This window comes from Dama dama, chromosome 5 (genome assembly GCF_033118175.1).
Source record: "Dama dama isolate Ldn47 chromosome 5, ASM3311817v1, whole genome shotgun sequence".
In the NCBI taxonomy this organism is placed as follows: Eukaryota; Metazoa; Chordata; class Mammalia; order Artiodactyla; family Cervidae; genus Dama; species Dama dama.
Genome location: NC_083685.1, coordinates 9,383,479 through 9,410,787, shown reverse-complemented (window position 1 = coordinate 9,410,787; position 27,309 = coordinate 9,383,479). Strand labels below are relative to the sequence as shown.

The following is a 27,309-nucleotide window of genomic DNA, read 5'->3' as shown; positions in this document are numbered from 1 at the left end:
TTGTCTTTTCTAGTTTTCTATTCATAAAAAAATATTAACTTTTTAGAAAACTAGTTGTACTTCATAACGAAAATAAAAGCCAGGTCTCAGAAACAAACTAGGAGTGCTAGGCCTGGGATGAACTCAAGCTATAACTGAGGTGGACCAATTTCTAAGAAAAACAGCAAAGACACCCTTCTTCAACATGATTTCTGAGTCAAGGAAACCAGGAGAGAATCAACATCTAGGAGAACTTGTCTGGCAGATGTGAGCAAGGGCAGAGGCCACCTCGGGACCCCAGACCTGTGAGGATCTGCAGCCGGATCTGCGTGAGAGTCGTCAGCGAGGTCTGGTAGAGGACGCAGATCCTGCAGACCTTTTGGACCTCTGCAGAGTCCACACGTTTACCCCCGACGGGCCTGAGGATGTTGCGAACTGACGCTGACTTCTGAAATGCACGCTTCAGGAGAGCTGCCGGCGAGAGGAGGGGGAACATGTGAGTAGGAGGTCAGCCATCTGCCCAATGCCTCCCCAGAAAAGGGAGGAGCATTTCAATACAGCTCCTAACTTCCAGCCGGAGCCAGACAGGGAGGCTCTCCTGTGATTCGAATCCTCTCTTTGGGGTAAAACAGAAAAGCAGTGACAACAGGGTTTCAGGGAGAACGCAGAGACCTCTTCAGAATAGCAGGAGACTCTTGAGAACAAGCAGAACATATCAGATTTAGTTGATAGATTCCCTGACTGTAACCACTTAACTTTAGAACCCACAAAGGTAAAACCTGAGGACCCTATTGGGGGGAGAGGGGGAGAAGTGCAGGGCCTGGCTGATTCCCAACGTGCTATGCTTTCAGAGGCAAGTAGGAGCATCAACTTCAAGTACACATATTCAGTTTGGGGTTGCACTCTTGTTTACACCTTCCCACTTATACCCTGCTGAAGTTACACGCCCGTGCTCACTGACGGCTACAACCTGGAGCTCTGCCATACACCGAACCCCATGATCTGCCACAGGCAGGTAAGTCCTTCAAATTATGTGCCAAAAGCGCTGCCTTCGTTTTATCGGCATGGGCAATGGGAAACCTCTTCATGGAACCCGCTGCTATGGATCTTGCAAGGGGGACACTGAAGTGGCAGCCTGCCCAGGGACCCCCATCCCTGTATTAGGAATTCCACAGGGGAAGTAGCTTTCATGACTAGGAACTCAGAAAAGCTCTACCTCCCTTAAGAAACCAGTCCTCCTCCTTCTTTCTACTAATGAGAAGTAAGAAAAGGCCCATAAATTCCTTCTCATTTCTGGCTATTACAAATTTAAAGTCGAAAAAAGAAATTCAGAGCCGAATGGAAGTTCATAGATGAGTGCAGCTGCCCTCATGGACCATCTATGTATGTTCTGGACACTAGACCTTGATTTTGTTCACAGTTGTATTTCCCTAGCTCTTGTTTTCTCTCCCTAAGGATTTTCTGTCACTGTTCTGCTAAACATGGACTTGACTTAACCCATCTCAAATCGCCAAGGGAGCGGGCAGAGGTCACGTGACAGAGGAGGCAGGCGACCAGGGCCACTGAGGAGCTGGACTTGGGGCAGGCGGGGCCACTCACTCTTCATGGGCAGCACGCTCTGCGGGGAGGCTGGCGGCACATGGGCCGGCTCCGGGTTCTCCAGCAGCTTCTTGCTCAGGATGTCGCTGAAGAAGACCCGGATGAGAGGGACCCCCCACAGGAACTGCAGCTGCTTGGTGATCAAGGGCATGGACTCATTGAGCCTGGGCGAAAGCAGGAGAGCGGGCGTGTCAGCCCCACCTGACGGAAGGCCACCTGGAGGGGTGGCTGGGGACTGCCACTCGGCACGGCAAATAGGGCCCTAAGAGAGGTGTGGGGTCCCCAAACTGCCGCCGAGGCCCAGGTGCAGAGGCACTGACCTCCTTGGATGGCGCTCCACCGGGCTTCCTTTGCTGGGCAGCCCTGTGGCGCCCCCCAGGCCCCACGTGTCCCAGTCGCCTCCCAGCCCCCCTCGACCTGTTCGCTCTTCATCCCGATTCCATCCCGTTCACCACCCCGTCGACGAAAGCTGCCTGATGCCTAGTGGGCTGTCGTCTTCATAGCTGGCCCGCCGATCTCGACGAGAGGCGGGGGCAGTGGTGGGAGGGAGGTGGGAGGAGGAGGAGGAGGAGACGAGGGAGGCAGGGCTCCGCCTCCAGGACTCACCCGTAGTCCACGGACTGGGAGAACCAGCCGAGGACGGGGTGCCAGTGGGTCAGGTTGGACTTCTTCTGGGACACGTACTTCTGACAGTAGCAGAGCATCTGGGTCAGCAGGCTCACGAAGCCGTCCGTCTCCTCCTCCAACACCCTGGGGCTGAGGGAGCCCAAGTGCAGGAGGTTGCCTGCAAAGAGAGAAGGCGGAGTGCGATGGGCCGGGGCCGACACGCTTCCTTGTCTCCCAGCCCTGCTCCCTGCCCGGGGCCCAGGCACCCGTGTCCACGGGCAGGAATAAAGCCCATGAAGAGGGACCTGTGGCGCTGGGGCCGCAACACAGGTCAAGGCTCAGAAACAGGCCAATCCAGCTCTGCTGCAGGCGAGCTGGCCGACCCTCAACCCACCTCTCGAGTGTGCATCCTCCTCTCCAAGACTGGAATAAGGATCCCCTATCTTGATGTGAGGATTATTTGAAGTAACGGGTAAAAGGCCAGATTTTTAAGTGAGTATAACACTTCATTATACTAGTATTCTAAAATCAAGGATCAACACAAGGAACTACCATCTGAAGAAAATCTGAAAGTCCTGGAAAACCGTTATTCAGTGTTCACCAAAGGTATTTAACGTCTTACTCATACCATCAACTCCTTTAAAATGTAGCCCCAAAAACCTTTTTATATTCCCGCTAATCTTTTTTTTCCCCTCTAATTTCTAATTCCTTTAATGAGGCAAAGAGAATTCTGTACCTCTGCTGTTTTAAATGCTCCTATCCACAAACCCTTTCCTCATCTAAATGAAAATGTCATAAAATAAATGCTACAGGCTCCATTCTGATCTGAGCCCCACCCATCTGTGCTCTCTGCTCTCCTGAATTGAGAATTCTCCAGGAACTCACACGTTTCCATTTTCCCCTTGGCTGCCAGGAAGCAAAAGGGCTGAAATGTAACAATCACTCAACTAGTCACTCAGCTAGTCTTCCAGGCTGATATATTTTCCATGTGACTTTCAATTTCATGTGTCTACTTTAACTATTTACCTGTCTTTTACTGTAAGCACTTCCAGCTTGTACTAAACACAGCTCGTGGCCTACAGAATGGTGGAAAGTAAAACACTTGGGCTTTTCCCAACACCCGGGACACCATCAAATTCCAACCAAGGGTACTCACCCATGAGACAAAGCGTATGGCATCCTTCCAAGCTTTCACACACATCACGGCATCGATCTTCCTCTCTTAAAAATGCGATGAATTTACGGAGCATGTCATGAGATTCTAAAACAGTGAGGCGCTGCGAACAATCGCACTGTTAAAGTGGAGGCTGACACGAGGAATTTCCCACCAAAGCGTGAATCCTGTCACCTGCAGACCACCCCCCGGCTGCCAAACATGTTCTCCATCACCAGGGAGAAAACAAAGATGAGACCCCTTTTCTTCGGGCTTCCAGCATGAGCATGTCTATGGCGGCTACTGATTTAGGAGAAACATCAGAAGAGGCCGACATTTCTATTCTAAGGACAAAGGGAAAAATGGGATTGGGGGAGTGCAGAGCCCACTGACCTCAGGGGTCACGGTGCTGAGATGAGTCACCAGGGCGGGCACGGACACGATGTGGACGAGGAACGGCCGGATCAGATTGTCTGAAAATTGTGCGGCAAGCACGGGGCTAGACACAGACAGATCACCTCACTCAGGAGGACTATACTGTGAACCTGGAACAAAAGAACAATCCCGCCAACACCCCCAAATCCCTTGAAGGTGTACTTCATAGGACTTCGAGGAAGACTGGATGTGAAATGGGCCCATCCACTGGGGGAAGGGTTGAATCAGTGATGGCTTATGATGCAGCTATGAAAAATCAATTTACTGAAGTTATACTGACATGAGAAGCCTCATGCTATAATTGACTTTAAAAAAAAGGGCAGAGTAAGAAACTATATACATGGGTGAGGAGCAGGGAGCAGTGATGGGAAAGGAAACAGAGAGGGGCTCCTGGGCTGCCAGTGCTGTGATGCTGACACGGTGTGTTTACTGCGTGCTAAGTCCCCAACAGGGCTTCCCAGGTGGCTCAGGGGTAAAGACCTCGTCTGCCAATGCAGGAGAGGTAGGTTCAGTCCCTGGGTCAGGAAGATTCCCTGGAGAAGGAAACGGCAACCTACTCCAGGTATTCCTGCCTGGGAAATCCCATGGTCAGAAGAGCCTGGTGGGCTACAGTCCATGTGGTCGCAAAGAGTCAGACACGACTCAGTGACTGAGCATGCACACAATTTAAATGAGAATAAATAAAAGTACTGATGCAAAGATGGTAACTTTGGAGACAGTGATTTAAATAAAATATATCATTAATATCCCCTTTGACTTTTTACATAGGGTTCTCATCAGATAGAGCAGCCTTGTCCAACCGGACCTCCTGTGATGATGGAAATGTTCCTTAGCTGTGCTGTCAATGTGGTTTTCACTAGTCACCTGTGGTCTCTGAGCACCTGAAATGTGGCTAATGAAATCAAGGAACTGAATTCTTAATTGTATTTAATTTTAATAAATTTCCATTTGAAACAGTCCCATGCGGCTCATGGTTAAGTGGTAAACAGAGTCTAGACCAGGTTGGCAAACTGTTGTCCACAGGTCAAAATCTGCCCACTGATGATTTTTGTAAATAGAGGTTTTTGGGAACACATAGCCATTCCCATCTGTGGCTGCCGAGCTACAGTGGCAGAGCAGTTGTGACAGATGCATGGCGCACAGATCTGAGAACATCTGCTAGCTGGCCTTCTTCAGAAAGAGTTTGCAAGAGGAGGTGCCTTCAAAGTACACCAGCCCCTCAGCTACAGCTTCCCACTTACCGCATCGCTAAGGAAAATGCAGCTGTTAAAGTGCCTTTGGACAGACAAGGCCGGGGTCTCGCTAGGCCACGGGTTAGCAGGATCTGAAAAGAACATCAAAACTGGTCAGGGGATGATGCCAACTTTATATTCATGTGTACATAAAAAAGGTACAAAGAGTGCTTCAGATTAAAAGAAAAAAACTGTATTGGGATGTTTCTAAAAAAAATGAAAGAAAAGTAATGGGTATGGAGGTTCATTGCCCCACTCTATCTCTACTTTAAGTATTACACTTATGTTTTTAAGAATAATAGCTAAAAAAAAAAAATTAACAGCTGATACAAAGAATACCAGATTTAAGATCTCAATTATTTTAGAAGCAGTTTGGAGTTAGGGTGTGAAGGAGAAGCTGCCACTGAGAGGAGCTGTGGAGAAACCACCCTTGGCTGCCAAGGTGCTTCGCAGGGCTGTGGTGAGAAGAGGAAACCCAACTAGACGAGAGCCCAGCTCAGCCCCAGGTGAAGATGGACTCAGCCAATGCCACTTCTCACACTCCGGAGTTAGAGAGTACTTTTAAACACTGACTGGTCAGATTTCTGACAATTCCCTGCATGTGCGAAATGGCCTGATAACACGCAGTGTGGACCGAAGGCTGTGGAGGGCATGGAACTAGAAAGACAATTACAGACACTGACCAAGAAGGAACCTGAGTGGATATGTCCTGAGGCCTCCTGCCTGAGTTTAAGTTTCAAGTGACTGGACTGTCCTTATAAGTAAAAGGTAAACACAACAAAGGGATCCCAGCCATTTTCCTCTCTTTACACAAACCATGAGGCGGGGGGAGGGCAGAGAGGGCGCTGGGCTGTAAGCCTTTTCTGCAGAAAGCGCTGCTCTGAGGAGGGTGGCAGATATGCCGAAACCAGAGGTAAACCCAAGTTAGATACTAGAGAAGGAAGTCACAGACCTGCAGGACAGAGTAAAACCCACGCTGGTTGAGATGGCCCATTATGTTTGCACAAATGTGGTTCATGGCTGGTCGAAGACTCTCACCTAAACGAAGGAAAAAAGTCTGAGAAAGAAAGAAAAAAACAATCTCTGACCATCATGTGAACTGTTTATGTCCCCAGGCCCCGGGCCACAAGGAAACCAGACCTCCTCTGGCTTGCCTTCCGGCTCCCCTTGGGCCTGGTACCAGAAGAGATGCAGTATTTCCAGGATTCTCTCTCTCCTGCAAGGCCTGGTTCAAGGGTTGCCTCTTAAAAGACAGGTCCTATCCGTTCCCAGAAGCATCATCTTCAACCTCCAAGCTCCTGCAGTACCTTTTCTACGTCCCTCCAAGGGCCTGGCACTTTGTACCCACTGCAGCGACCGCCGCTTCCCACTGGGACACAAAGTCCCTGACAGGGCCCAGAACATGAGTTTTAAATGCCTCCTCCCCCACCCCTCCCCACCCAGAGTCCAAGATCAGGCCCCAAAGAATCCCTCCTTCCTGGCCCAGAGCCTTGGCACACGCAGTTTCCTCTGCTTCAAAGTTCTGTCCCTCCTCTGCGCACCCTACCTCTCCCTCCAGCTCTCAGCTCAGACACCGCTTCTTCAGAAAAGCCTGAGCCCCACACGAGGCAGGGCCTCTCACCCCATTGCACCTCGCTTCTCCTGGGCTCTTCCTTCCAAGCGCCACCTGCCACACTGGTGTCGTGACCTGTACATACTCACACACATCACTCATTCAGTCACACATATTCATATATATACACACACATATACATATGTACGTTGTTATTCAGTTGCTAAGTCACGTCTGACTCTTACGACCTCATGGACTGTACTCCGCCAGACTCCTCCGTCCATGGGATTTCCCAGGCAAGGATACTGGAGTGGGTTGCCATTCCTTTCTCCAAGGGATCTTCCTAACCGACCCAGGGGTCAAACTTACATCTCCTGCACTGGCAGGCAGATTCTTTACCACTGAGTCACCAAAGAAGCCCCATACCCTAACATCTGTCTCCTTTCTGGCCCCCAGACTCAAGTGTGGTGAGGAGGGGTGGGCGCACAGAGTTCAGCCCTAAAGCCCCGGGAGGACAGTGACCCTTCCTGCATCTCTGGTGCCTCCTCGGCACCTCACACAGAGTAGGCTATGATGAATGGATGAACGACATGAATGTATGAAACACGTGAGGCTGAGTTCAGGATTCAGGGACGGAGGCAGTTTTATGGGCAAAATAGAATTATTTTATGAGCTTTTAGTGTTTTTAGGCTGCGCTGTGCAGCATGCAGGATCTTAGTTCTCCCCTAAGAACCCACGCCCCCTGCATTGGAAGCACGGAGTCTTAACCATTGGACCTCCAGGGAAGTCCCTAAGATAGAATTATTTTCTGCTGAACATCCTCCATGTGAAGTGACGAGGCTTAAGTGAATATGACCACCTGGAGGCTGCAGTGCTGCGGGTGCTGTAACAAGTGAGCTCAGAGGGACTGTGCCTTCTATCAATACTGAGCATGTTCTAGACACTGTGGGGCAGCGGCATGGGACACACCACGGGCATCTCCATGTGTGCAGTTCCAGGCCCTTCCCTGAGGCTCGTGGCGGCAAAAACAGTCCTTGAAAAGGTCCCCCAAACCCCCGAGCTCTCTGTGGAAATGCGACTTGGGGAAGACTTTGAAGTGAGTCTCACCGACCTTTTCCCCGGAGAATTTTCCACGTTGACGTGTCCGTGAAGGTGACAAGCATCGTGAGGTACAGGGTGATGAGTTTGGAGTCTTGTAAAATTTCCGGCTAGAAACGACAGAGTGAGATTGAGACATGCGCCCTCAAGCCCAAGGCAGCAAAACAATCCATTTACAACTTTTCTGACTGCAAACAAACAAGTCGGGATTCTAAGCTTTTATTCTTTTTCTCTCGAGGAGTCACCGCTTCAGAAGTTAAATGATGGGGATTTTGGCACATGAGGGCTTGACCACAGAACCTGAAAGACTCTTGAGACTAGTGAATTGAGAATTCTTAGAAAATAAGATGACCAGCGCTGGCTTGCTTCTATGTACGCATTTAGTATTTAACACATGTATGCATGTACACTGTAGCCGCAGAAGAAATGCAACTGAACAGAACAAGGACAGTGAGCCCCCACTTCTGGGTTTACCACTTACCAGCTGTGTGACCTTGGGCAAGTTTCTTAACCTCGCTGTACTTCCTCCTCTGCTGACTAGAGACAGTAACACTGCTTCTTTCATTGGGTTGTTATGAGACGTAAATGGATTAATGTATATAAAGCACTAAGAACAGTGCCTGGCACACAGATCATACTAGGTAATATTGGCTATTCCTGTAACGATGACTGTAATTTATGCTTTCTCCTGGGTCAAGGCCGAGAGAGCCATTCACGAGCGCCTTGAGAGAGACGTCTGAGAATGGATCACTGGGGACTCTGGCAACATTTGCTCCATCATAACTCAGTCACCAAAGGAGTCCACGCCAAGCCTCTGCCCCTGAAACGTCTGGCCTCCACACGAGCAAAGTGGAAACGGCCGCTGTCGGCACACACACCCCCTGCCCGCCTTCCTGAAACGCAAGGGAGGGCACTGGACAGGTGGGGGTGAGGGCAACACCCATCTGTCTTGCCACCGTGACTAGTGCAGGGTTGACGCCAGGATCCCACTGGACCTTTACGAGTCCTCCAGATTTCTGAACGGGTGTGTGGAGGGGAGCCCTCCCTTTTCCCTTTGGTCAGGACAGAGTAAGGATGTAAGGCCCAGAAGTGTTGGCTACTATGATTACAGCAGGAGAGGGAGAGGGGATTCCAAAAGGGAGCACAGAGCGAAGGTAAGAGATGGCAACTCCAGCAGCCCCTGGCTCCAGTCATCTCCACCTGCCTTGTTACACAATCTACTCTACAGCAAAATGTTCTCTTTCTTCCTTAGCTTGTATGTATTACCAGCTGCACTCACATTGGGCGTCTGCACTTGTCACAAGGGGCCAGACTCATGTAATAATATCAACTCTAAAGTATCCACTACATCAAAAGGACAGAAGGGAAAACAACAGATTCCTGGCATCAAGACTGTGGTGAGACCAGGTCAATATTCAAAATATTGTGCATGAAAAAGGTGCTCAGGCTGATAACAACATCTAACTCACTCTCTCTGGGGACAGGGCTCCAGTAATTCATTACTAGACTCCAACTGGGAGATCATACAGGTAGTAACATCTATGAGCGAGTCACGAGGACTCTGAAAGTACATCCTACAGCCTCACGTGGGAAGGATAGGATTACAGTCTTTTTATTTTTTACCTTGAGCTGCTCAAGAAACTCACAGCAATACCACAGGATGTCTTTGATCTGTTTAATCCATAGGAGAGTGAGATCCTTGGAAAGAGCCAGGGACACATACCACACCTGCAAGCAGGAAAAAAAGAGGAACGTGACGGACGATTACACGGATCAAACGACATACATTCCAGACACTGGAATGGGATCAAACAGCCAGGTCTAGAGTCAGATGAGGTGGGGGATGGAATGGATAAATAAGCAGCAAGTAGGATTTCTTTTGGGCTTCCCTGGTGGCTCAACGGTAAAGAATCCGCCTGCCAATACAGGAGACGGGTTCTATTGCTGGGTTGGAAGATGCCCTGGAGAAGGAAATGGCAACCCACTCCAGTATTCTTGCTTGGGAAATCCCATGGACAGAGGAGCCTGGCAGACCATAGTCCACAGGGTCGCAAAAGAGTCAGACACGACTGAGGGACTAAACAACAACAGGACTCATTTTAACACTAAACTCAAAGGTAAAACAGCCTGGTAAGGGGATTTACCACCCTAAGAGGCAAGGGCTGAACACAACGTCTTGGGTAACGCAGAGACTGAGGAAACCAGTCTGTTCATGTTTCTGATCCATTACTTACTCGCATGTGGATGTGAACATATGCCCTGGAGGAGGGCATGGCAATCTATTCCAGTATTCTTGCCTGGAGAATCCCATGGACAGAGGAGCCTGGTGGGCTACAGTCCATAGGATCGCAGAGTCAGACACGACCAAACAACATAGCACACACATACACCCACGTGAACATAAGCAGACTCATACACAACAGTCAGAACATTCAACGGGAAGTTTCAGAGCCAAGCAGGCCGGCTTGCGGGGTTGTGGGAGACTTTCTGGCACCCCTCACCACCCCCACTCACCTTGGGTTCATTCTCAGCTTCCATGCTGCTCAGGATGCAGCGACACAACTTCTCAAATCTCTGCAGAGAGGCAAAATGGGGGTTATACATTCCCACCATAAACGGAGACATCAGGCAGCCTCACACATTCCCCTGGCGTGGCATGCCAAATGACTCACATGGGGGCCCTATTTAATCCCAACTGGCAGATGTGGAGACCGAGGATATCACAAAGACTAAGGAAAGGCTCTCCAACGGGTGGCCTGCGGGCAAGAGGAGCCCCGGGTGTGTTCTAGACGGGGGCTCCTTTTGGAAAACAAGATCAGCCTGGCAAACTGGGCCTGCAGTCCCGCAGACCAGCAGCTGTTTCTCCTCAATTGTGCTTAGCCATTTGCCGTTTTGTAAGCACCATGCATACGGACTTTTGCCTCACAAGCTGTCATGTCATCACTTGTATCTTGAAACGCAAAAGCAGGAAGAGTGGAAACTGGAACCCGGGTCACGCTCTGGCTCTGCCAACTCTGGATACACCCTTAGAAGTGGTGCGGCCTTGGCTGCCCCCTCGCCACACTAAGTTGCAGTCTCCTCCTCTATTCACTGGGGACCCCTTCCCTCCTCCTGCCTGTCCTCCCCTGCGTGACTGGGCTCAGTGCCAGCATCCTCCTCTCCCTCCTGCTGGGCTATGGAGCCCATTTTGTTTCCTTCGGAGACCCCAGTACCCAGAAGAGGGTCTGGTGCAACGAGACGCTTAGCTGCAATGGATGCCTGACCCTGGGAACACAGAGGCCCTCCCCAATGGTATCCTTACAACTGTTACAGATAACTAGCTCCTTCCTTGGAATCCTACTTTCTAGGCTGATGGTTCTAACTCCAAAGGTACAACTAGCATGTTTTGTTTGGTTTGCAGGATTTTAAAAGATATTTCAAATTAGCTGCCAACCAGGCTTCCCTGGTGGCTCAGATGGTAAAGAATCCACCTGCCAATGCAGGAGACTTGGGTTCGATCCCTGGGGTCAGGATAAAGCCCCTGGAGAAGGGAATGGCAACCCACTCCAGTATTCTTGCCTGGGAAATCCCATGGGCAGAGGAGTTTGCGGGCTAGAGTCCACGGGGTCGCAGGGTTGGATATGACAGTGAGTTTCACTTTTTTTCTAATTAGAAAACTGAGTAGCAAAGATCTCCAGCATCTCTTTAAAAAATGCCAGAGTATCAGTCCTCCAATGGCTGGAGCCAAGGGGTGGCCGCTCCTTTGGTTGGTCATGGCACAGCCCACCTCTCCCTCCGATGCCCTCACCACTGTCTGTCAGTTACCATGAATTATGACGTGTACTGTGCAGCAACTCATGAACAGCTTCTCTCACTCATCTGCTAACCTGTCTGGCTTCTGTACGCATCTGAGGACAAGTGCGTACAGAAGAGTTACCATGAAACCAATCGTGATGAGGGCCTTCCCCGGCCATCCTGTGGTTGAGACTCTCTGCTTTCACTGCAGGGGGCACAGGTTTGATCCCTGGTCAGGGAAATAAGACCCCACATGCCACATGGCCAAATAAATAAATGGTAAAAAATAAACAAACAAGCAAAAAAAATCCCCCAAACTTTTTATTGAAAAAAAAAAATCACGATGATTCTCAGCACTGGGTATAATTCCTACAAAACAGTTTCCAAGCAAACAAAAGGGGCGGGAGGTGGGGGTAACAGAACCTGACTCACAGAGCCGCTGTAAGGACTACGTGAGTTAATATTTATCAAGTACTTACAAAAGGATCTGACACATCGTAAGCATGACGTGTGTTTGCTGTTGTTATTTTACCTCGTTATCCTCTTTAATTCTGAACAAGAACAGCAGTTTCCTGGCAATCTTAAAAATACAAAGTGCGCTTCTTTTACTGGACCCAGAGTCTTCTGCTTTAAAAAACTCATCAATCTCTCTCCTAGGGAGGGAAGGTAAAAAAAATTTTTTTTTAGTTAGGAGTTCAGAGCATCTGGAAGGCTGTTCAAGGACTGTAAGAAATTACCAACTGGGTTTTTTTTTTTTCCTCCCTATTTATTGGGAATAAAAGTAAAGGTGCTGGGACTTCCCTGGTAGTCCGTCCAGTGGTTAGGAATTTGCCTGCCAACACAGGGGACATGGATTCAATCGCTGGTGTGAGACGATCCCACATGCCGATGAGCAAGCCCCTGTGCCCTAACTGCTGAGCCCACACTCGAGAGGCTGCAAGCTGCAACTACTGAAGCCCGTGTGGCCTACAGCCCGTCCTCTGCAACAGGAGAAACCACCACCACAAGAAGCCCTCTCATCACAACCAGAGAGTAGCTCCCGCTTGTCACAACTAGAGAAAAGCTGGCGTGCAGCAACAAAGACCCGGCACAGCCAAAATAAACATACTTAAGTTGCAGAAAACAACATTAAAAAAAAAAAAACGTGCTGAGGATTCCTGCCCCCCACCTGATTTCTCTTTGCAGTCGACGCCGACAGAGAAAGCTCCGTACGTGGGCCTGAATCTCCACGGCTGCCCGTTCTCGTTCCTTCTGCACCAGCCTTTCCTCTCGAGCCTGACGGGCTCTGTCAATGAACCAAGCTCTCGAGGTCTGAGAAACGGTGAACATGTTTGCAAACTTGCACAAACCCTGCAAGGAAAACAGCCAGTGGCTGATGTCAGTCATGATACGAAAAACAACTCACAGAAAGGGCTTAGGAGCAAAGGGCAGAGAGCCCTGGCACCCTCCCCAAGGGCTAATAGCTCTCCTGGCATGAGTCCCAACTTCCTATCAGCTCCTTTCATGCAACTCCCCAGACCAGCGACGCTTTCTCCTATACTAAATAATTACATTTTCTTAAGAGAAAGAATACAGCGCCTGGCATAGGGTTCAGGCTCAGTGATCGTTTAATGAATAAACAAAGCATGAATCGATTCCATCTTTAGAGCTCTAATTCAAACCAGGCATCCTCTAAGTCAAAGGTCCCTGGATATTTCACTGAGCAGTCAGCTTGTATTTTGCCGAGTAAAGACTGGAGGGCAAAACATTAAACATAATTATTTACTGTTAATATTATTCATTCATTCACTCAACAAATATTTACTGATACCTACTTTGTGCCCAGCACAAAAGAAGCCTTTCATTTTTTTAAAGGGCCAACTAAACATAAAGAAAGCCAAAGGTACGTGATTCCAGAATGTGAGACAATCCATTAAACTGAGTATGTTTAGTTCTAAGAACAACTTATTCTGTTGTCCTTACTATTCCCATTCGGCCAAGGGCTGATGAAGATGTTACAGCAGAGATGCCCCATCCACAGACTGGCATTTTTGGACAGAGGCTCTCAATTAGCCATTATAGTGTCATCTAAATCACCAGTAACTGTCTTTTCCCAAAGGGATGGTTGTGGCTATCAGCCTAGAGCACACAGTACTGGTCTATAGAGCCTCTCACACTGAGATAATGTCTTCAGATGCTTGAAAACTTCGTCCTTTTATGCAAAATAATCAGCCCAGCTAACACAGGCACTGAAATGAATTATTCAGAAATTCAGACTTCTGGAAAACCGTCTCTTTACCAGGTTACCTCACTGAAAGCAGTGCCTACGTGAAAACATCCAGGATAAAAATTGTCACACGAGGCTCCTCCGATGTCCACACATCCAGGGACCTGTGTGACCCCTGTTCAACACTGACCCACAGCTGGTAAACAAGGCTTTGCCAACATGTGAGTCTCTCATCAGTAATTCTCAAGACAAACATGGAGACAGTCCCTCATGGAGTGTGGGGGTGGGGTGGGGAGCAGTAGAGGGAGCCTCTAACCAATTTTAAGACAGGAGATTGCATACAGACTGTGACTTAAGTACCTGTAATTCGATCTCGAAACTTTCACCTGATCCCAGGAGGGAGCGTGAGAAGATAGGCAATAGAAAGAGTCTTCTCACCTGAGGACCTGCCGGTAACGCAGAAATGTCAGGTAATCATTAGTGATCTTACACAGGACTCACAGCTGAGGGCGGCTTCTCACTTCAGAGGAGCTTATCTTCTCTGGCAAAAGAAAAAAAAAAATCCAGATTTTGGATTGAGTTTTATAGGCAGGGCATCGTCTTATCTTCTTCACTGAAAAAAAAAGTAATAAAAACAGGGCCTCTGGTTTAAAAAAAAACAAAACAAAAAACCCCACCCGTGTCCTCTTTAATTAATATCAGATCTAAATGGCACATGTATCTCCCCAGTCCTCAGTTTAAAGGGAGCAGGTTGAGAATAAGCCCAAAGAAGTTATTGAATTAGAGCTGTAGGCTTTATGATGGCAACCAAGAAAGAATAACAGAGGGAATGGGATGTTTAGAAGCCAATGCAAATTGTTTGGCATTTTTAGCAAACTGGAAAAATGTTTATGCTTAAGAAATGAAAAAGGGGCTGGCTGTGAACCAATACTGTCATTGAGTTCAGGCTCCTACTCCTCATCACACAACAGGACAATAAGTCAAGAGACCAGTGCTGGGGCAGGGAACAGTGACTTTATTTGAGAAGACAGCAAACTGAGAAGATGGTGGACTCATGTCCCAAGGAACCATCTTGCCTGAGTTAGAATTCAGGCTTCTTTTACACTAAAAAGGAAGAGAATAAAGTCAAACAATTCTTGGTTCCGGTCAGCCTCCAAAGGGGATGTGTTCATTTCTTCCTCCCTGCAGTCATTCATGGGTGGGCCCGGTTAGGATATTTCCTGTGAGATAAACAAAGGTATTTTAGCTTAAGCCTCATTAGCTGGGAGGCAGAGTTCCCAGAGATGGGCCACTGAGTATAATTTAGGCTTATATGCAACATCCCTTTAGGGATCAACTTGTAATAGAATACAAAAGATTCTTCCCTATGACACCAATTACATCAAGAAAAAGTCCTGGGCACAGGTAGATACAAAACTGGGGAAGAAACACTGTTAGGACTGCTTCTTTTAACCAGTGAATATAACAAAAAAGAAGCAAGCTCACAGATATAAAGAACAAGTGGTTGCCAGCGGGGCAAGGGAAGGAAAAAAGGGTAGTATGCGGTAAGGGACTAAGAGGTACAAACCATAAGATATAAAACAAGCTACAGGAGCTTTTCCGGTGGTCTAGTGGTTAAGAAATCAGCCTTGCAATGCAGGGGACAGGGGTTCAATCCCTGGTCTGGGAAGATCCCACAGGCCAAGGGACAACTAAGCCTGTGCCCCACAACTACTGAGCCTACATTCTAGAACCTGAGCTCCGCAACAAGAGAACCCATGGCAATAAGAAGCCTGCACACCAATAGAGAGCAGCCGTCACTCGCCACAACTAGAGAAAGCCCACATGCAGCAACAAAGACCCAGTGCAGCAACAACAGAAAACAAAACAAGCTATGGGGATATTTTGTACAAGATGAGGGAATGTGGCCAATATTTTACAACTGCAAATGGAGGACAACCTTTAAAAATTGAGTCACCGTATATTGCACCCCTGTAACTTACATGTATTATAGTTAGTTAGTTCAGTTGCTCAGTCGTGTCTGACTCTCTGCGACCCCATGAATCGCAGCACACCAGGCCTCCCTGTCTATCACCAACTCCCGGAGTTTACTCAAACTCATGTCCATCGAGGCAGTGATGCCATCCAGCCATCTCACCCTCTGTCGTCCCCTTCTCCTCCAGCCCCCAATCCCTCCCAGCGTCAGGATCTTTTCTTCCCATCAGGTGGCCAAAGTATTGGAGTTTCAGCTTCAGCATCAGTCCTTCCAATGAACAACCAGGACTGATCTCCTTTAGGATGGACTGGTTGGATCTCCTTGCAGTCCAAGGGACTCTCAAGAGTTTTCTCCAACACCACAGGTTCAAAACCATCAATTTTTCGGTGCTCAGCTTTCTTCACAGTTCAACTCTCACATCCATACATGACTACTGGAAAAACCATAGCCTTCCCTAGACAGACCTTTGTTGGCAATGTAATGTCTCTGCTTTTTAATATGCTATCTTGGTTGGTCATAACTTTCCTTCCAAGGAGTAAGCATCTTTTAATTTCATGGCTGCAATCACCTTCTGCAGTGATTTTGGAGCCCAAAAAAAATAAAGTCTGACACTGTTTCCACTGTCACCCCATCTATTTCCCATGAAGTGATGGGACCAGATGCCATGATCTTAGTTTTCTGAATGTTGAGCTTTAAGCCAACTTTTTCACTCTCCTGTTTCACTTTCACCAAGAGGCTTTTTAGTTCCTCTTCACTTTCTGCCACAAGGGTGGTGTCATCTGCATACCTGAGGTTATTGATATTTTTCCCTGCAATCTTGATTCCAGCTTGTGCTTCTTCCAGCCCAGCATTTCTCATGATGTACTCCGCATAGAAGTTAAATAAGTAGGGTGACAATATACAGCCTTGACGTACTCCTTTTCCTATTTGGAACCAGTCTGTTGTTCCACGTCCAGTTCTAACTGTTGCTTCCTGACCTGCATATAGGTTTCTCAAGAGGCAGGTCAGGTGGCCTGATATTCCCATCTCACAATTTTCCACAGTTTATTGTGAGTCACACAGTCAAAGGCTTTGGCATAGTCAATAAAGCAGAAATAGATGTTTTTCTGGAACTCTCTTGCATTTTCGATGATCCACTGGATGTTGGCAATTTGATCTCTGGTTCCTCTGCCTCTTCTAAAACCAGCTTGAACATCTGGAAGTGCATGGTTCACGTAATGCTGAAGCCTGGCTTGGAGAATTTTGAGCATTAGTTTGTTAGTGTGTGAGATGAGTGCAACTGGGCAGTAGTTTGAACATTCTTTGGGATTGCCTTTCTTAGGGATTGGAATGAAAACTGACCTTTTCCAGTCCTGTGGCCACTGCTGAGTTTTCCAAATTTGCTGACATATTGAGTGCAGCACCTTCACAGCATCATCTTTCAGGATTTGAAATAGCTCAACTGGAATTCCATCACCTCCACTAGCTTTGTTCATAGTGATGCTTTCTAAGGCCCATTTGACTTCACATTCCAGGATGTCTGGCTCTGAGTGAGTGATCCCACCATCGTGATTATCTGGGTTGTGGAGATCTTTTTTGTACAGTTCTTCTGTGTATTCTTGCCACCTCTTCTTAATATCTTCTGCTTCTGTTAGGTCCATACCATTTCTGTCTTTATTGTGCCCATCTTTGCATGAAATGTTCCCTTGGTAGCTCTAATTTTCTTGAAGAGATCTCTGTCTTTCCGATTATACATCAACTATATTTCCACTAAAGAATAATGGCTGCTTTGAGGTAGTGGGACTGTAGGACATTTTGCTTCCCTAACTGGCCTGTTTTTTGAATTCTCCACAGAAGGCATGTGGTGTTTTGGAGTCACGCAGAGCTGGAGCAAGGCGGAGCTGTGCCGTGTACTGTGGGGACACAGCTCTGAGCTGTCCTGTCTTGTCTGTTAATCAGCTTAGAGGCTGATCATAAGGACTGCATGAGATGATGACATCAAGCACCCGTCAAAGTGGCTGAGAGGGTGCACAGTCAATAAGTCTGCCGTATTATTTTTATACACACAAAGATCTGCCTTTTAAAAACTCTTTACCAGAGGCCCTTACCTGTACAGACACTCTGGGTCGGTGGGTAGGAAGGAATGGTCACCTGTTAAAAGAGCTTTTTCTATCACCAGTCCTGTCACTTGGGCTATGAACTCAGGGCCCTGTTTAGACTGGGTGACAGCTTCAGGATTCTCAGAGCTGCAAACAAGCTTGCCCAAGCCATGAGCACAATGGTATACTCTTCCCTCAACATGGAGACAGTCTCTCTTTGGGGGCTGGGGAAAGACGGGGAGGGAGAAGAAGAGAGAGCTTTCTCCTGACAGAAAAACGGGAGGTTGCATGTAAACAGTGACTAAGCACCTGGGGGCCATCTAAAACTTCACTTCTCCCAGGGGGCTCTTCTTTGAGCTCACCAACCCCTCGGCAACGCTGTATGCTGGTTTCTGTTCACACCATGGAATGGTCTATACTTTGCAGCTTTTCCAATCCTTTCTTCTTCACTTCCTCTATCTGCATAATGTCTATTACAGTTCATCAATCAAATAAAAACACATCAGAAGTATTTGTGAGGTACTTACTCTGCTAAATGTCCTGTAGGACCAAAGAAAAGGCTGTGTATGGCAGAGAAAGCCCTGGATCAAAGTAGCCTTTGGTTCTTTTCAGTTCTGATTCTTTCTCATTTGGCCAAGTTCCTTATCCTCTGTAAGCCTCAATTTCCTTATCTGTAAATTGAAGTTTGGGATTTTCCCAGAGCTCAGGTGGTAAACAATTTGCCTGCAACGCAGGAGACCCAGGTTTGATCTCTGGGTCAGAAAGATCCCCTGAGAAGGAAACGGCTATCCACTTCATTATTCTTGCCTGGAGACTTCCATGGACAGAGGAGTCTGGTGGGCTACAGTCCATGGGGTCGCAGAGTCGAACACGACTGAGCAACTGACACACAGACACTTAGCCCAGGCTAGACCCCTAGTAAGGCACAGAGCCAAGATTTTAACAGAGTTAGGACCCTACTTCTATAGGTCCATAAGATATTCAGTCTTTTCTGGATGAGGCCAACTTCACGGAAAACTATGAAAGAGCCTGACAGTCCAGAGAGTGTCATCCAAAGGTGAAGCACCATAAATACCAACTGCTGTCTGAGCCCAAAAGAATTCTCCACTCATGCTGGGAACAGCTGGGCAGCCAGGTTGAATGACCATCACCATTTGTTAAGCGTGGACCATGGGTCAAATACCGTACAGATATTTAATCACCTCTGACTTTTCAACAGCTCTATCAGGTCTCAATAGCCCAATTTTCTTAAGAATAAGCAACAGGACTTAAAACTATTAATGATAACAGCTATCATTTATTGAAGGCTGCAGCCTATATAGGTGCATGTTACCACCTTCACACAGAGAAAACGATATTCAGAGAGGGACATGACTTGTCAGAGGTCACAAGGCTCCTGATTTTGCACTCTTCTCTAACTCCAAAGCAATTACTTATTTTAAGTGAAACAGAGAAGACAAGATCCAGGGACGCCCCCATTCACAGAAGGCAAAGTCGAGAATGCAAGACTGCCCGTGGGGCCGAGTTAGAGTCAGATTACTACCAGGTTTTTCTTTACTGGTATCACTAACTTCAGCTGTTTTTATTGAGAGCCGTCAGGCATCGTACTAAAATTTCAGTTACATGAGCTTCTCCATTTGACAGGAGCTAGTTACTCCATTTTACAGAGTTGGAAACTGAGGCACAGAGAGGGAAGGGAATTCACTCAAGGTTATAGGGAATCGGTTGGAACTCCGGTTCGGATGACTTCTGAGGCCCGGCGTCTTTCCTCGGCAACAACCACAATAACAAACCTTTTTCATTCAGCACTAGTCTGTTTATAAAGGCTTATTATTGCCTCTTTTTATCTCAGTAGCTCCGGAAATAAAAAGGCCACGGAGAAACGTCCCCTGGAGCCCAAAAGCCAGCCCCCAGCACCTGCAACCCCGACTAGGCGAAGCAGGGACCCGGCCCTAGGGCCATCTCCCTCCCAGACCCCGGTCCCACCACTCGGAGAACCCACAACCCTGTTCCCAATCGCTACCCACAGGCCGTAGACCTTTATCCGCTCGAGGCCCCGGCGCTCGGGATCGGGGCCGCAGTTACCACCGCCTCAGCCCAATACCCCCGAGCTCTGCCAGACCCGGCGCAGCTGCCGAAGCCCGACCGCCATCTTGCCCCAGGGTGTTCACTCTGAGAGTTCCGTCGGAAAACAACAACTAGTTCCGGAAACGACAGTTCCGAAGAACTTCTTCGTCCGGATGGGAAAACCTCCCTGCATCTTGTTGTCATTTATGGGAGCTGGAAAGCGGAGCATTAAGGAGAGGGATAAACGCCTGATCCAGTCGAGAAGTAGATGCAACCCATTCCAGGAGGGAGCTTGGAAGAAAGCGGTCTCTATCTAGTAGTAGTACGACGGACCCTTTAGGACGCTGTCCTCTGCGGGGCGGAAGTGAGGTGCAGACAGCGGACGTCCCCGCCCCGGCCCCGCCTCCGTCCGCGGCTCACGCGAGCTGGGTGTTTCCTGTCTCTTTCAGTCCGGGTTTGGAGACTCCGGCTTCCTCCGGCTTTTCATGGTAAGGAGGGCGTTGCCCGCCGACTGGGGGCTCCAGAGCGGCTTGAGAGAACCGGGCACAGGCAGAGTAGAGAGGGCAGGGACCGAGGGGAAGGGGTGCGACAAGGGACGGTCGCGATAGGGGAGAGGAGGTTGGGAGGTTGGATGGGGGGCGAGGTTGGCTGTGGGGGAAGGGCTCTGGGAGGAGAATTGTGTCTCTGTTGTGGGGTAGGGGGCTTGTCCCTGGCTCTTGGGGACGCGGGAAAGGGTATTTGGGCTTGGGGAGTAGATATGTGCTCGAGTAAGTTGTGGGGGGTGGGTGGTAGTGGTGAGGCGGACCACTTCTTAAGACTTGAGTGCTGGTTAGAAATGAGAATTGGTGATTGCAAAGAGAACAAAGAGATGTCATTGAAAATGGACTTTTGGGGTGGAAAATGAGTAAAATAGGAAGGATTGTGAAGGCGGATGTGTAGGTGACGAGAGAGCGAAGTGAGATTGCTTGGAGCGGGGAGTTTGGGTTTTTTGGAAGTTGTGCTAGAGTCGCTGGGTTTCGGGGAAGTGGGCAAGGTGCGTCTGAGTATTCGGGCCAGTGGCGTGGAGGAAAGAAACGAAAAGGAGCCTGTGGGCGGGCGTGCCTTAGGTGCTGGGAACTCCCCGGAGGGATGCCAGGGGCCTGAGGTCAGGGTGCTTTCGCCACGGAGTTCAGTACCTTAACTGGTGCCCGGGTACCTATCTAGTCAACTTCCGTCGAGACCGGGGTGGCCACGCCTAAGGAGCTGGGGATGTCTCACGCTCTTATCTCCTATCTGTGGAAATGTTTCTCTGTGCTCGGGAACCTTCAGGGCTTTGCTCTTTGCCTTTTTCCCTGGGTGGGAATGACCAAAGTTCAGCCCAGACCCTTTTTTTTTCATTGGTTTGCCCGGAGTCTCTTCCCTGAAAAGTGCAGTCTTAGGGAACACCAGTCCCAAGGCCAATATGGAAGAAGAAATGACTCTACCTGTATATGACTTTGAACAGCTCTATTTCTGTGCCAAGTAAGTTCCACCTAAGGGAGAGAAGGCACTGAAGCAGTGGTTATCAAACTGTGGTCCCCAGACCAGCAGCATCACCTGGGAACTTGTTAGAAATGGCCAAGTTTTCAAGCCCTACGAGACTACTGAGTTAATCTGGGGGTAAGGCCCAGCAAGCCCTGCAAACGATTAAAGTCATGATTTCTTGATTTGGGCTGTTATGAGAAGTGCATGAGAGTGGGAGTCAGAGGACCCTAATAGTTCTGATACTTTCTTTTTCCCTTTGAAAATGGGATTAATGATGGCGTTTTTCTCACTAGACTGTTGAAAGACGTAGGCCAATGGTTTGTGTGCTCAACACAGGAAGAGCAAGTAATTTGACAGGACACTTGGAAGTGGCAGTGGCTGTCCTGTAGGTTTTGGTTACCAAGTAATGCTACAGTTTTGTGGCTGGTTGAATTTAGTTGGTTTGAAATAGAACAGACTTTTTTGAATTGCAGAAATGCCCAGAGTTGGAAAGTTTTATAATTAGCCTCAAGACAGTGACCCCTTAGATCTAGTCAGTTAAAGGAACATCTGAGCTTTGTGGCTGCACATTAGAATCACCTGAAGAGCTTTTTAAACACTAGTTTCTAAGTTTCCACACCCTTCCACAATTTGATTAATTGTTCTGGGCTGAAGCCAGCTCTCAGCACATCTAAGAGCACCCAGGTGATTCCAGTACTGCCAGGCCTAGGACCCTCTGGCCTTAAGGATAGCTTGAGGAGCAGAAGGGAAAGGACACTTTTTTTTTTTTTTTAAACATTTATTGCTTGAGGATTAATCTGAAGATTTTGGCTTTAACTTCATGTTATGGGTAAGGAAGCTGAGAGACTTCCCTGGTGATCCATTGACTAAGACTCCGTGCTCCCAATGCATGAGGCCTGGGTTTGATCTCTGGTCTCGGGAACTAGATCCCACATGCCGCAACTAGAGATCCTTCATGCCATAACGGAGATCGAAGATCTCACGTATCACAACTAAGACCCGGCTCAGCCAAATAAATCGATAAATACCCTTATCAGATCCTCCCAGATAGAACACATGATTTAAAAAAAAAAGCTAGGAAACGGAGACTTGGTGTATCTAAACGTTGCACAGAACTGCAGTCCAGGTTTGCTAAGCTCTTGTCCAGGCCTTCCACACACACATCTCCTCCAACACACAGCAAGGAAGACAGTTCTGTGAAGAGATGTGGAGAACACTTTGGAGGCTGAGGGATTCAGTATCTTTTTTCCTATTGTACTTGCCTGGATCTCTTTTCAAGTCAAGGGCTTTCCCCCACGGCTGGTTTTTATTTTATTTTTTCTAAGCTAGTGTACAGTTACTTCCCCTCTGTGTGTAGCCTGAAGCTGTGAAGCAGGGACCTGCTTTTGTTTCTGATTTGGCTTGTTTTTATGTGTGGTCCAGAATTCACAGGGCCCACGGAGCCGGAGGAGGGGCAGCTTCTGCAAGACCAGGAAGTTAAATGTAGCCTGATTGACCGGGAGGTGACACAGATCTTTTGGAACTGTGGGTTGCAATCTTGGCTGCACATTAGAATCACCCAGAGAGTTGGAATTTTAAATTTCTATTTCCCGGCCACATCCCCAGACCAGTTACATCAGAATTTCCCTGGGTCGAGTCCAGGCATCAGTATTTTTTTTCTGTTTTTTTTTTTGGTAAGTGGAGAGACACCATTGAGAATCAGCAACAGTGTGCTCAGAGGAGGTGGGAAAGAGAAAGCTAGACTTCCGATAGAATTAGAATAAACTTTCAATTGAATAAAATTGGTAACCGGTATGTCAAGTATTGATTACCTGTGTTTCTTGTAGCCAGTTTTGCTCTCTCCAGCCTCACCTCCCCAGCCTCGTTGATGATGAACTCAAGCCTTTGAAACAAAGCAGGACCCCAGCAGTGATGACTGGAGAGTCCTGCGAAGAGAGGTTTGGCTGTGAGAGCCTCCTTGTCTACTGCTTCGTGTCCCCACTCCATGTGACTTGGGCTTAGGGACAGACAACAGCCAGAACCGTATTTCCCAAGGTCCTCTCCTAGTATCGAAGTGGGCTCCAAAAAGGTGCAAGGCTTGCTTTGTCTATTTGGAATTTTCAAGCTAGACCAAGATATTTTCCACCTTCATCCTCTTAGTAATTCAGTCGGATGTCAGTAGAGCTAGAAATGGTCTCCAAAGAGAAGAGAAGTTGAGACTTGGAGCACATCCTCAGATGATCATGGTTTGGTTGCTTCGTGTTGCTCTGAGCCAGGGGCCTGGCCCAGCACCCTCTGGGGCTTCTGTCACCACAACCCTGGGAGGGAGGCGTGACTGCCGTCCCGCTTGCTAGACCAGACTAGGTTCCAGACGGGCTTCCTTGATGGCTCAGAAGGTAAAGAATCTGCCTGCAATGCAGGAGACCCAAGAGATACAGGTTCGATCCCTGGGTCAGAAAGATCCCCTGGAGGAGGAAATGACGACCCACTCCAGTATTCTTGCCTGAAAATTCCCACGGATGTAGAAGCCTGGCGGAGTATAGCCTGAAGGGTGGAGAAGAGTCAGACACGACTCAGTGGCTAAGCACAGGCTCGAACGGCTCCTTCAGGCTCCCACAGCTGGTCAGTTGCAGGGCCAGGTGCTTAAAGTCACGTCTGCTTTGCAAACCCAAGCTCTCGGCCACACATGGCCTCCTGTCTTTATTTTCGAGCTTTTCTGAAGAAGACTGAGGCGAGGTCCCCTTTCTCAATTTCTGTGTCATAGCTCTGTATGTACCAAGTGTGACCATTGATAAAATTGTGGGCTTGAGGCCAGGCAGGACGTGCCCACGTTCTTTGGCTTTGTCATCAGGCCGCCTCTGTCTCCATGCACTTCAGGAAGTGACTGAATGTGGGCCCAAGCTATCCAAATTCACAAAAGGGAAATAATGATAGCTGTCTTCCAGCACTGTCTAGATTTATTTATTTAAATATTTATTTATTTGCTACGCCAGGTCTTAGTTGCAGCATGCGGGATCTAGTTCTCTGACCGGGGATCAAACCTGGGCCCCCTGTATTGCGAGCACAGAGTCTCAGCCACCGGACCACTAGGGAGGTCCCTGTTTGGATTTTACATGGTTGTTTGTGATGATGCACATTAGGACTGTGGCATCCTCAGGAAAGGGGCTCTCTGGAGGGATGGAGTGTTCTCTGTCTTGAGTAGGGGCTGCATATATGGGCTTCCCTGGTGGCTCAGTGACGAATCTAACTGCGGTGCGGGAGACCGGTCTTCCGTCCCTGGGTCAGGAAGATCCCCTGGAGAAGGGAATGCCAACCCACTCCAGTATTCTTGCCTGGGAAATCACATAAATAGAGGAGCCTGGTGGGCTACAGTCCTTGGGGTTGCAAAGAGTCAGACATGACTGAGCAGCTAACATACACATAGGTGCATCCATTGATCAAAACTCATCAAACTCTACACTTAAAATACACTTTATTGGGACTTGCCTGGTGGTCCAGTGGTTAAGAAGCTGCCTTGCAGTATAGGGGACACAGGTTCAGTCCCTGGTCTGGGCAGAGCCCACATGCCTCAAGGCAGCTGAGGCCATGCCCGCCTGCTGAACTGTCCAGCTCTGAAGCCCTCACGCCGCAACTCGAGAGCCTGTGCTCCTCAGCAGAGACCCCACGTGCTGCAGCTCAGACCCAGTGCGACCAAAACATTGAAAAGCATTTATTGTATATATATTATCTTTAAAAAGGTATTGGAAAGCAAAACAAGTACAGTACATAAAATTATCTGTTAGGACTTTTATCTACCTGTTTCATGTTTAGGTGCCCTACAAAATACTACATCATTTCCCCAAAACATACTTATTTTTGTGTAAATTTTGATCTGACAAGGGTGCTTAAAAAAAAATTTCCATTTTGCGGCAACTTTCCTTAACTCCCATCCCACCCAAAACCCCCACAAATCCATAAATACAAGCTTTTCCCCCCTAATATTTGTATTTTATTGAAGTGTAGTTGACTTACAATTTTTCAGGTACACAGAAATGTGATTTAGTTATACATATATGCATATATTATTTTTGAAATTATTTTCCTTTATAGGTTATTATAAGATATTGACTATAGTTGCCTGTGCTATACAGTAAACCTTTGTTGCTAGTTGCATATCTATTTTTTTTTAATTAGAAATTTAGCATTCTATTCAGGCTAAGTCAAACAAGTGGAATCAAAATGTCATAAATTTTTTAGTTAGGCAAAAATTCATGTTTTCTAAAATATACATTATACATACTGTTTTTATATATGTATACAAGAGCTTTACTACACTTGATAAAGCTTGAGAAAGAACATCAAAAAAAAAGAAGAGATGGAGAAATTGGAAAACAAGCTAAATTAAATGGGAGCGCTGAATATGAAATAGAAAAAGTGAAACAAACTAGATAAAAGTAAAAGATCCTTATATAGTCCAGTTTTTAAACATGGCTGCTCATTGGAAACATATTGAGCTCTGGCAGAAAGAAAAAAAAATAGCAGTATCTGACCTTTTGTATTTTTCAAAAAATTCCAAGATAATTCTGATATGCATCTGGATTTTAAAAAGTGATTACAGGTTTTTCTACTAAATGATAATTTTGGTGACATAAAACTCTATTATTTTTCTGTTGACCAATCATGATGGTATTAAGTGAGTAATAGTTAATTACATACAGTTTGGGGGTCAAGCAGAGTGATGTGGTAAGTGGAAGTACATGTATGCACATGTTCTCATCTCAGCCAGTCTGTGTCTTTTGGTTGGTGTTTTTAATCTATTTACATTTAAGGTAATTATCAATATGTATGATCCTATTACCGTTTTCTTAATTGTTTGGGGTTTATTTTCTGTAGGTCTTTTCCTTCTCTTGTTTCCTGTCTAGAGAAGTTGCTTTTGCATTTGTTGTAAAGATGGTTTGGTGGTGCTGAATTCTTTTTAACTTTTGCTTGTCTGGAAAGCTTTTGGTTTTTCCATCAAATCTGAAGGAAAGTCTTGCTGGGTGGAGTATTCTTGGTTGTAGGTTCTTCCTTTTCATCACTTTAAATACATCATGCCATTCTCTTCTGGTTTGTAGAGTTTCTATTGAGAAATCAGCTGATAGCCTGATGGGAGTTCCCTTGTATGTTGTTTGTAGTTTTTCTCTTGTTGCTTTTAGTATTTTATCTCTGTCTTTAATTTTTGCCAGTTTGATTACTGTGTGTCTCAGTGTGTTCCTCCTGGGGTTTATCCTTTTTGGGATTCTCTATGGTTCCTGAACTTGGTTGACTATTTGCTTTCCCATGTTTGGGAAGTTTTCAGCTCTTATCTCTTCAAATATTTTCTCAGGTCCTTTCTCTGTCTTTTCTCCTTCTGGGACCCCTATAATGGAAATGTTGGTGTGTTTAATGTTGTCGCAGAGGTTTCTTAGGCTGTCTTCATTTCTTTTCTTTTTTCTGTATTCTGTTCTGTGGCAGTGATTTCCACCATTCTGTCCTCCATGTCATTTATGTGTTCTTCTGCCTCAGTTTTTCCACTACTGATATCCTTCTACTGTGTTAAATCATCTTTGTTCTTCTGTTCTTCTAGGTCTTTGTTAAACATTTCTTGCATTTTCTCAATCTTTGCCTGCATTGTTTTTCTGAGATCCTGAATCATCTTCAATATCATTATTCTGAATTCTTTTTCTGGAAAATTGCCTATCTCCACTTAGTTGTTTTCCTGGGGTTTTATCTTGTCCCTTCATCTGGGACATAACTTTCTGCTTTTTCATGCTGATTAATGTGGTTTTTGTTTTATTTGCTGTGGGACTGTGGTTCTTCTTGCTGCTTCTGTCCACCCTCTGATGGAGGAGTCTGTGGCTTGGGTAAGCTTCCTGATGGGAGAGACTGGAGGTGGAAAAAACTGGGTCTTGCTCTGTGGGCAGGGCCTTGCTTAGTAAAGCTTTAATCCAATTGTCTGCTGATGGGTGGGGTTGCACTCCCTCCCTGGTAGTTGTTTGGCCTGAGACCCGGCCCTGGGCTCTGTAGTAGAGTTAGTGATGAACTCTGAGAGGGTTCGTGCCAAGGGGGGCTCCTG

General features: G+C 47.3%; 2 protein-coding genes across 7 annotated transcripts in view; one reads left to right on the top strand and one right to left on the bottom strand.

The window, feature by feature from the left end:
* Positions 1–20,017, bottom strand: part of UBE3B (ubiquitin protein ligase E3B) — a 46,811-nt gene extending 26,794 nt beyond the window's left edge. Inside the window, exons 1-15 of one of the 4 annotated variants that reach the window (XM_061141708.1) lie at positions 19,715–20,017; positions 18,215–18,358; positions 14,073–14,175; positions 12,597–12,778; positions 11,961–12,081; positions 10,169–10,228; positions 9,278–9,382; positions 7,668–7,764; positions 5,957–6,042; positions 5,014–5,096; positions 3,731–3,836; positions 3,341–3,461; positions 2,185–2,362; positions 1,579–1,742; positions 283–450 (exon numbers count right to left, since the gene is read on the bottom strand). In XM_061141708.1, coding sequence (XP_060997691.1) covers positions 283–450; positions 1,579–1,742; positions 2,185–2,362; positions 3,341–3,461; positions 3,731–3,836; positions 5,014–5,096; positions 5,957–6,042; positions 7,668–7,764; positions 9,278–9,382; positions 10,169–10,228; positions 11,961–12,081; positions 12,597–12,757 — 1,450 coding nt within the window. In that variant the 5' untranslated portion in view covers positions 12,758–12,778; positions 14,073–14,175; positions 18,215–18,358; positions 19,715–20,017. The remainder of the gene's footprint in view (positions 1–282; positions 451–1,578; positions 1,743–2,184; positions 2,363–3,340; positions 3,462–3,730; positions 3,837–5,013; positions 5,097–5,956; positions 6,043–7,667; positions 7,765–9,277; positions 9,383–10,168; positions 10,229–11,960; positions 12,082–12,596; positions 12,779–14,072; positions 14,176–18,214; positions 18,359–19,714) is intronic. The other 3 variants (XM_061141709.1, XM_061141707.1, XM_061141710.1) reach the window with 3 other exon arrangements.
* A 144-nt stretch (positions 20,018–20,161) lies between these two features.
* Positions 20,162–27,309, top strand: part of KCTD10 (potassium channel tetramerization domain containing 10) — a 33,579-nt gene continuing 26,431 nt past the window's right edge. For all 3 annotated transcript variants that reach the window (XM_061141706.1, XM_061141705.1, XM_061141704.1), the window contains exon 1: positions 20,162–20,242. In XM_061141706.1, coding sequence (XP_060997689.1) covers positions 20,240–20,242 — 3 coding nt within the window. In that variant the 5' untranslated portion in view covers positions 20,162–20,239. The remainder of the gene's footprint in view (positions 20,243–27,309) is intronic.